Source organism: Bos javanicus, chromosome 20 (assembly GCF_032452875.1).
Source record: "Bos javanicus breed banteng chromosome 20, ARS-OSU_banteng_1.0, whole genome shotgun sequence".
In the NCBI taxonomy this organism is placed as follows: Eukaryota; Metazoa; Chordata; class Mammalia; order Artiodactyla; family Bovidae; genus Bos; species Bos javanicus.
This window is the reverse complement of record NC_083887.1, coordinates 23,214,254-23,224,403: the sequence shown is the minus strand read 5'-3', so window position 1 is coordinate 23,224,403 and position 10,150 is coordinate 23,214,254. Positions and strand designations below refer to the sequence as shown.

Genomic DNA, 10,150 nt, shown 5'->3' with positions numbered 1-10,150 from the left:
CTTGTTATTCTAATTATTCCACAAACAATAGTGAATGTCTACCAGGTACCAGGCACTGCCTTCAACACTCAGGCTTCTCAGAGAGAGAAGCTCCACTCTTCAGAAGCTCCCTATCTGTAGAGAAGCCAGCGGGTAAACTACTAAAGACCATTCTGAGTGCTGTGTGCACAGTACAGATGGCATGGAGGGTGGGTGGGGCACAGAGGCCGACTGGCGGGCTGAGTCCATCTGGGAGTTCAGGGAAGGTGCTTGGAGAAGGCTAGCTTTGAACTGAGTCTGGAAAGATGGATCACTTTGTCAGGAATAGGGAAGAAAGGACATTCTAGACAGAAGGAACCACATGACAAAGCATGGAGATGTGAAATTGCATGGTGCTTTTGGGAAATTACGAGACGTCTTGTTTAGCTGGAGTGCTCAGGAACTGAGGCAGAGACTGGAGGACAGTACTGTTTTTCTGGAGTGTATTCTTGCTGGCTGGTGTACTTTTTGTATTATATAGTAGAATTAACTGTGGACAAAAAATTGACTGGGGTAATGGAATAATCACAGAGGGATCTATGTGATGCTAACCAAATAAATATAACAAAATAGAATGTAATTCAAAATATATAAAATAAAATACCTTTCCTCAAAATTCCCAGAATCTGTTTATCACTAGAAACAGAGCTGTTGAGGAGAGACAGGAAGCAAACTAACTCTTGACTGATGATATTTTCTGTTCTCTTTCCAGGCTCCCTGCATTATTTGGGAACAATGTGGGCCTGGACACTGTGGATGCTCCCTCTACTCTGCAGATTTGGCCTGGCAGGTAGGTCAGCCTGTGCCCTTTTATGGATTATGCGATTCTATTTGCCTTTTTTGGATAAGAGTTGTTAACTTGAGAACAAAGGGGCAGCTGGACATGGGCATTCATGGATGAACAGTGGGGGATTTGTGAGCTCCCTAAATTTGTGTGGGGTTGTATGCGTGTGTTGATGTATACTTATGCATGTGCAAGTTTGGCAAGATGATCTATCATATTTTCAAAGGGAGATATGACCCTTTGAAAGTCAAGATTCACTGTTTTAGAGTAATAGTAGGTGATTATCTTGGTGATTCCTGTGTGAAGTGTGCATTGGTTCATATAGGAAGCACACATAGAAACATATATACATTTTCACACTATTTGCCATAAATTCCAAGGGTATAAAGGGAAATGAAACAACATCACTACACTACAATGATCCAACTCAAAACTATGGGCCTAATGGCCATATAATACCTTGTAGATCTAAGATGTTTTACTTAGATCACATATTATGTTAAAGAAGATAAGACCAGATTAAAAGAAATGGTGATTGAGCACTGGGAATGTAGACAAGGCATGTAGTATAAATATCGGTCTGGTCAGGCTGCTATATAACAAAATACCACAGATTGGATAGCCTAAACAACAGAAGTTTATTTTCTCACAGTTTTGGAGACTGAAAGTCCAAGGTCGAAGTGTCTGCAGAGTTGATTTTCTCTGACACCTTTCTCCTTGACTTGTTGATGACCATCATCTTGCTGCCTCTTCATGTGGTCATCCCTCTGTGTATCTTAATCTCCTTTTATAAGGACACCAGTGAGATTGAATTAGGACACATTGTAAAGGCCCCATTTTAGTTAATACATCCTTATATGCCCTGTTTCCAAATGCAGTCACCTTCTGAGGCACAGCAGAGAGAGGGTAGGGCTTAAACATATGAGATTTGTGGGGAGGGACACAATTCAGCCCATAACGTCTCATAATCGGAGGTCACCCAGAAGGCAGTTGTGATCCAGAGATAATGAGAATGTCTTCCAGACCTCTGGCATGGCCTGGCCCACCTTGCAGGTCCCTGGGGTTATACTTGTGACACTCCAGAGCTTTGTAGGCATTATAGGCAGGGAGGGCCGTGTGTCTCTGTCTCATTCAGTCTCTTTTGGCCATCTCAGAAATCCCCAATTGCTTCCAATTGTCCAATTTAAAGTTCTGCTTATAAGCATCATAACACCTTTCCCCTCAACTTGTCTTTTTCAGTCTTGTATCTCTGTCTTCTCTTACTACCTTTCATTAATACCATTTCCTGTATAACTGACTCTAGTTTCCATACTACTTCCCTTCTAGACAATTTTCCCCTTGGTCTCAGCCTTGCCCTTCTTTTACTTCAAGACACTTTTCACAACAAAATTTAACTTTGCAATGACACCAAAGTGTTATGAGCGTAGAGAGGAAGAAGGGAGATTGCGAAGATCTTTTTAATTTTGAAAAATGTTCTTTTTGCATATAGGAAATTCGCTGATAAGCAAGAACATTCTCCTGGTCCTTCTTAGAGAAAAGTTCTGAATATTGCTGCTTATTTCTAAAAATAGGGGAAATAGTTATTTCTAGAAATGTGGCAATATGTTTATATGCTTTTTCTTAACATGTGGAAGGATACATATGTGTGAGGGGCAAACGTAGCCTTTAGTCATCCACGTGCAAAAAACACATTCTGTTATAGTTTTAAATTTATATAAAAATTGTGAAGATAGTACAGAGAATTTTATATACCCTTTATCCAGTTTCTCTTATTGCTAATATTTTATAATAGCATCATATGCTTGCTGAAATAAAGAAACTGGTATTAACACATGACTATTAAGTACATTCCAGACTTTACTTGATTTCACCAGTTTTTCCTTAATGTTTTCTTTCTATTCTGGGATCCAATTCAGGGTAGCATATTGCACTGAATTGTCCTGTCTCCTTAGTCTCTTCTGGTGGATGACAACTCTTTAGTCTTCCCTTTTTTCTCATGACTGTGGCAGTCTTGAAGAGTTCTGTGAGTACTCCTGGGGTTTTATGAAAAATAGAACAGAGGTAAAATGCCCTCCATTGCTCTATCACAATTATATAATGTTTGTGACAGTCTTTTGATGAAGAGTTTATATTCTAATTAGAGGTAAGTTGAAGAAGACTTAAAATAGGCACACAAGTTGCCAGCAGGTAGGCAGGACAACAGATGTATAAGCCTTGCTACTCGCTGGCAGTTCTTTACATAAGTCAGGGCAGTTCAGATGTATGGGATCCACAAGAAAGCAAAACTGAAGCTATTTGTTGATCTGGTTTTCCTTTTTTATTCCAGTTCCCCTTGGCACCCTCATTTGTGATCAAACAAATCTACAATGCCCTGAGATCATATGCAGAGTTAGGATGTCATGAGAACATAACAAAGAGAAGAGGGAAAATTACTCTTAAATGAATTCCTCTCCCGAGTCCTAAAATCTTGGATTTTCAGACAAGCTATTTTTCACATGAGGCAGGGAAAGTTGTTTATGCAGTGAAAATAAACAAGCCCAAAATCTTAGTGCTTAAGACAACAAAGTCTATATGTCCATCACAGATAAGCAGGACCTAGGCTGATGGAGGCTGTACCAGCCTAAGACTCATTATCTCAACATGGATTTGCAGGGTGTGCAGGGCAGAGGGAGGAGAAAAAGGATAATAATGTAGCAGCGCTTTAGTCTCCTTTCATGTCAGGGGCCAAAGAAGTCACATTGCTATGCCCAATTTCAAGGAAGAAAGGAAATAAAATCTTCCCCTATGTCCAGGAAGGGGAAATACTGATGAGTACTGGAAATGTTCCTGGGCATTCATTTTATTTATCATAAATCTCTTCCATAACACCAACATAGGGGATCAGAATATGCCACCTCAAAATATACCACTTTCGCATAAGGATTTATTTTGGAGTCAATTTATTATTTGGAGTCAAAAGAGAATCAACAGATGCAGAAGTGAAGTCTTTGTGGAACTTCTTTTATTTGTTTAAAAGAAGAAACTTCTTAAAAGTGAGGACTGCTATAAATCTCCTCTCCTGGAGGAGTTTTATGACCATGAGGAAGACAGAAAATCAGTGCCAGGATGGATCTGCACATGTAAACCCTGCTCCATTAGTGTCTCCCATATATTTACCTTTTCACAGTCTGCTACCCTTGAAAACCTAAGTTCATTTTCCTTTGTCCTGTCAGTTCTCTACAGATTTATTGGTTTTGTCTTAAGATGCTTTACCAGCCCAAGTTCTAACCACCCCTTTAAATGACTCTTTATTGAGTTTTTGCCTGTGTAATTTCACTGCATGCATTAATATAATATTTTTCTCTTGTGAATCTGTCTTTTGTCAGTCTGATTTTACAGGGCCCTGGCTGGAGAGCCTAGGAGAGTGAAAGGAAACAGAATTTTTTCCTTCTCTATACCAATATCAAGTGGCCTCTCCAAGAATATTTCTGTCTTGCCGTGTACCAAACAGTGAGAGTAAAACAAATGTTACTCCTTAAAAAAAGCTCAGGTGAAGAGGAAAATCATTTTTAGAACTACTTTCTCTTCTGATATCTGATAACACTGATGGTTCTGGTAACCAGAGGTTGGATTCCCCTCTGACTTATGGTTTTTATAGATATTAATCAAAGCTTCTGAAAGAGCTGAAGAGAGATATTCAAGGAAGCATGGTAAAGACCAGAGTTCACCATGGTTCGATGGGGATATGTTTAGATCCACAAGGATCTATTCCTGTGCTGTGCTATGCTAAGTCACCTCAGTCGTGTCCGAGGCTCCTCTGTCCATCTATTTCTACGCTGGTTTTTGGGTGGCTGTCTTTGGAGTCAGCCTGTGCAAGGCAGACCGAGAATGAAGGTGGAAATAAAATGTGACTGTAGGGGGCCGTAATGAGAAGAGTACAAAACTAAAGACTATTCTGAGTAGACAGGGAAAGACATCTTATTTCTTTGTTTTCCAGCCAATGATCAACTTTGATATCCTGCTAAGAGCTCATGTGCTGGTATGAGTGAAATGGAGGTGGAGGGCAGGCTAGCTTTGGATGACTATTTGTAAGGAAATTGGCCAGAGGACTAAAGACAGACCCACATGTATGCACAAACACACACAGCCAAGATCTCTGAGCCAGAGAGTGAGTCAGTCAGTGTAAAAGCAATGTCCCTGGGGACATTGTTGGCTAACCGTTTGCTCACCCTCTTAGAGGATTTTGCCTGTCCCACTGACAGTTGTGAAGTGTGTATCTGTTAGTATTCTGCTTGCTGTCCTGAGGAATCCTGAGGGAGTGTTTTCAAGCTGTGTGGGCTCTGAGGAATTACTGGGCTAATTGGCCTACCTTCTGATCTCCACTTACCATGTAGTAGTATTTGGTTCAGGTCAGTTAACTTTGGTCCTTTAAGCAGTTGGACTTGGAGATCACCAGCTTTTTCATGGTTTTCAACATGCAAGTAGCATAGATAGCAAGTCATTGACTTAACTGCTGACTAGTGGGTCTTGTCGGGATCAGGCTCATCTGAAGGACTCAGAGGAAGGCTTCTCAGAAAAGAGCTGGAAATGTGGCCATGACATGAAGGCCCCCTTGCTCTGCTTCACTCTTGTTTGTCTCTCCCAGGGGCTGCTTTACCTATGTGGACAATTCTCATTTCTTAGACCACAGTCTCCCACGTTGCAGGCAGGTTCTTTACCATCTGAATCACCAGGGAAACCCATGAGTGAATATACAAATCCCGAAACTCCCAAATCTAAGCAGTGAATACAACCCATTCTGAAACTGTTTGTTACTGACTTCCTATTAGAAGGTGTTACCTCTGGAAGAGTTGAAATGTATGCATTAGTCAGATATGCAGATATATTTTATAACATCCTTATTTTCTAGGAATAAGCTAATCAGTTTTCAAAAAGTCCCTGCTCCCCTGGAAAGCCAGGCAGGGCTGAGGAAGGGGACAGCACAGGCAGCACTTACATTTGTTAGCATTGTCTCTGTTTCTTCTGATTTATAGTGTTTTCCAGCTGATTCAGCCTCTCTGGGGTAACGGTGCACAGTTCCATAGTTTCTGCCTGTCCCCCTACTCCTGCCTAGGGTGGTGTCTGGGTATATGAGTGGGTTTACGTAACTTCAGAGTCCTGTTCTCCTAAATCTGTGTGAGCAAGTCTTTGTTTCCCTCTGGACGTTCTGCTGGGGTCTTATCCCTTCTCTGCTATCTGCTGCCGGGCAGCCAGCTTTGCATGGGCTTTGGGGTATCATTGCCAAACCCACTCCTGAAGTTCATGCCCCAGCTGTTTGCCTGTGGTTGACATCCCCCTGTGCACAGAAGCCTCTTCATCTGAATCCCAGCCCTGATTTACAGCCATATCACCCTGAACGTGCCTGATCTCTTCTGAATCCCAGGCCTGGACCAACCCCACACATCTACACCCGCCCACAGTTCCTCACCCTGAGATACTGGGGACTTCTGAATCCCTGCCTGCTACTCTCACCTGTTCAGAGCTTATGTGAAGATCTTCCCCAGCCCTCTCTCTGCAGTGCTAGGACTTCCATATCATGCTGGAGTTGGTGCTGAGTGGTACATGAGGCTCCGACTAGACTTGCTATGCCTGGTGAAATAGGCCACCAGCCCAAACGACCTTGGTTCTTCAGACTCATGCGTGTTTGTACTGTTGCACCAAGAACTGACATCCGAGTTCTTTGCTCCGTCTTATTTTCACTACCCTGCTCCAATATTTTACTTGCTACAAGTCATGGACTTCTTACTTCTTATCTGGTAGGAACTTCCTTGAATAAAAATATAAGAAGTGTTTTTTAAGTCAAAATCTAGCTGTTTAAAGGGAGTAACTGCAGAGATGGAGTTAGATTCTTTCCATGGCCCTGATAAGGAGAACCTATTATACCTAGTAACTTACCAAGAAATTCAGCTTTCGATTACTCTGTTTTCATCAAACTCGTTAATGCTGGCAGTGTTTATCATGCACTAAAATTATTGTGTTTGTATATTTTTCTAGACCTGCCAGCTAAGCCTGAGAACATTTCTTGCGTCTTCTACTATACGAAAAATTTTACTTGCACCTGGAGTCCAGAGAAAGAAGCTAATTCTATATCATACACAGTCAGGAGAACTTTGTGAGTACGGGAGCTTGTGTGCCGTCAGGGAGAGTAAGGGGAGGAGGCAGAGGCTCCCACTTTAACTCATGACTCAAGTCACTTAGACAGTAAAATGTTTTCTCAATTATAGCTTCTAGATAACCATTATTTGTATCCAGTGGCTGGGGTGATACTTGGTTATTTGCAACCATATTGATAGGATCTACAGCTAAGAGGGTGGGAGGATGCTTGTATAACCATGACACAACATTACCCTGTAGGCCATTTTTGCACTCTATGATAACCATGGAAAATGCTGAGATCCTTTCTGCTTTCAAAATTCCATGATTCTATATTTCTGTATGTTCAGTCTCTGCTCCCTCACCCCTGCCTTTGCAAATCCTTACACAGTGGGCCCCCTCTTCTGGTCTCAGCCTGTTTCATCTCCCACATAGTCCCCAGAGGACTCTAGCAATACCCACCTACTTGATTCCTACCAATATGTGTAGCTGTTTTCATTAAGTTACAGCTTGATAGGGTTTAAGTTATCTATCTAAGAAAATAATTGTAATGAGTTTTCTGAAAACATTGTACACCAATGGCAAAAAATTAAATCTGAAAAATATGAAGAATATAAAAAATCACCCCAAATCCCACCACCAAAGGTAACAATTTTTAATATTTTGATGAAGACCTTTCTAGACACCTTTAAGAAGAGTTATATAAATATGTAATTTCATATTAATGTAATCATTATTTACATAATATGCATCTTGCTTTTTTTCACCATTAATAGAGTACCAGGCATCTTTCCATATCAATAAATATAGTTGTATTAAAAACTATCATTTTAAATTCTATTTATGTAACTACTGTAATTTATTTAACAAATTCTTTTTATTTTTTTCTTTTAAGAATAAGTTCTCAAGGTTAGAATCTGAGATTTTCAAGAGCCTATTCATTATTTCTTACCAATAGGAAATGCATTATATGAGTGTAACTTCTGATGGACTTACAGGGTTCCCAGGGAGGTCTCCATGGTAACTTTTCTCTCTTCTTGAAGGTGAGGAAGGAATCTGGAGAGATAAACATCAATTTCTGGACTATACAGTTCTCAAGAGAGACCCAGAAGGAAGCTACCAAATACATGCTTAACATATTAAATATGCTTATGTTTCTAAACTGCTGTACTAAACTCATGCTGAATCATTTTTTCCTTCAAAGGTGTTATGTACGTGAAAATGATACTTGTAATTCTACAAGTAAAGCTGGTTCTTCATGCTCTTTTTATTCAAGTTTAACACCACCAGATATTTACATTATTCAAGTGGAGGCTAAAAATGCATATGGCATAATTAAATCTGATATAACATATTGGGACTTAACTACCATAAGTAAGTGTCACTTTATATTCTTATGAACTTTTTAATTAAAATATACCCTCTTCTTCTGTTTTTTAAAAGAGATATCTGTAAACTCAAAAGTAGATTCACATCTCAAGCACATAGGTGTATGTTATAGATATATGGAAAATTTGTCTTCTTTTGAAGAAGGAAAAGAGAGGTAGGGCCAGAGGGAAGAAGAAAGGAAGGAAGGAGGGACCTGACCAAAAAAAAAAAAAAATTAATGAGAAACATTTTGCTGGTCCTTGATTTTCTCTTGCAGTTTGTACTATCAATTATATTAGAAGAAACAGTATATTATTGCTCCTGTAGGAGAAAGTAAAACTCTTATTTTTAAAAATATCTCACTGATTGTTGCTTTCAAATTCTTTTTCAAAGAGTCATTTTTACTATTTAATTTTAAAATAACATCGTTTGTGAGAATAATTCACATGTTATAAGATTCACCTTTTTTGTTAATTTATTTATTTTTAACTGGAGGATAATTGCTTTACAATATAGTTTTTGTTTCTGTTTGTCTCTTGAACCTCCATCCCATCTCCCACCCCATAGATTCACCTTTTAAAAATGACAATTCACCAGTTTTTAAAAATTATATTCACAAAGTTATACAAATATCACCAGGATCTAGTTCCAGAAACTTTTCATCACCCCTCAAAGAAACTTCATGCCCATTAGCAGAAATCCTTAATTCTACCTTCCCCTTGGTCTCTGGCAGTCACTAATCTATTTTTCTGTCTTTATGGATTTACTTATTTCTGAAAATTCATATAAATGTAATGATACAGTATAGTCCTTGTATCTTATTTCTTTCACAGCATAATGTTTTCAAGGTTCAATCCATCTTGTAGCATTTATTCCTTTTTATAGCTGAATAATAATCCATCATAGGGACATATCACATTCTGTTTAACCACACATTGGTTGATAGACATTTTAGTTGTTTCCACTTTTTGGTTATGAATGCTGCAATTATGAATATTTGTGTACAAATTTTTGTGTGGATATAGGCTTCAATTCTCTTAGATGTATACCTAATGAAATTGCTGGGTCATATAACTTAGTCTTTAACTTTTTGAGGAAATGCTGAATTTTACCAAAATGGCTGTACCATTTTACATCCCACCAGCAACTTATAAAGTTACCAGCTTCTCCATATCCTCTTCAACACTAGTTATTGCACTTTTTTTTTTTTTTTATTATAACCATCCTAATGGGTATTAGGGGACTTCCCTGGTGGGTATTACATCATACTTCACTGTTCTGATTTGCACTTACCAAATGATTAATGGTATTGAGCATCTTTTCATGTGCTAACTGGCCATTTGTACATCTTCTCTGGAAAAATGTTAATCCATAACCTTTGCCGATTTTACAAATATGTTGTCTTTTTATTATTCAATTTTAAGAGTTCTTTTTGTGAGGGGCTGTAGGGATCAAACCTAAGCCCCTTGCAGTGGAAGAGTGAGTCTTAATCACTTGATTGCCAGGGAAGTTCGAGTTCTTTATATATTCTGGGTATCCTCCTTATAAGATATGTTTTGCACATGTTTTCTTTCTTCCTGTGGGTGATGTTTTCAATTTCTTAATGATATCCTTTGAAACTAAAACATAATTTAATTTTGATGATTTTATTATAATTTATCTATTTTTTCCTTTATTGCTTGTGCTCAGGAGTCAGAACTAATAATCTAGTGCCAAACCTGAGGTCACAAAGATTTCTACTCTGTTTTCTTTTAAAGACCTTTATAGCTTTAGCTCTTACATTTAGTTCTATGATCCTTTCTGAGTTAATTTTTAAACAAAATAACAAACTTTGTATTCCTGAAATAAATCTCACATGGTTGTAAGTGT

General features: G+C 38.7%; 1 protein-coding gene across 1 annotated transcript in view; it reads left to right on the top strand.

The window, feature by feature from the left end:
• Positions 1–210: 210 nt before the first annotated feature.
• The window catches only part of IL31RA (interleukin 31 receptor A), a 52,827-nt gene continuing 42,887 nt past the window's right edge, over positions 211–10,150 (top strand). Inside the window, exons 1-3 of the mRNA XM_061393499.1 lie at positions 211–808; positions 6,815–6,932; positions 8,118–8,287. Of these exons, the coding sequence (XP_061249483.1) occupies positions 706–808; positions 6,815–6,932; positions 8,118–8,287 (391 nt within the window). The 5' untranslated portion in view covers positions 211–705. The remainder of the gene's footprint in view (positions 809–6,814; positions 6,933–8,117; positions 8,288–10,150) is intronic.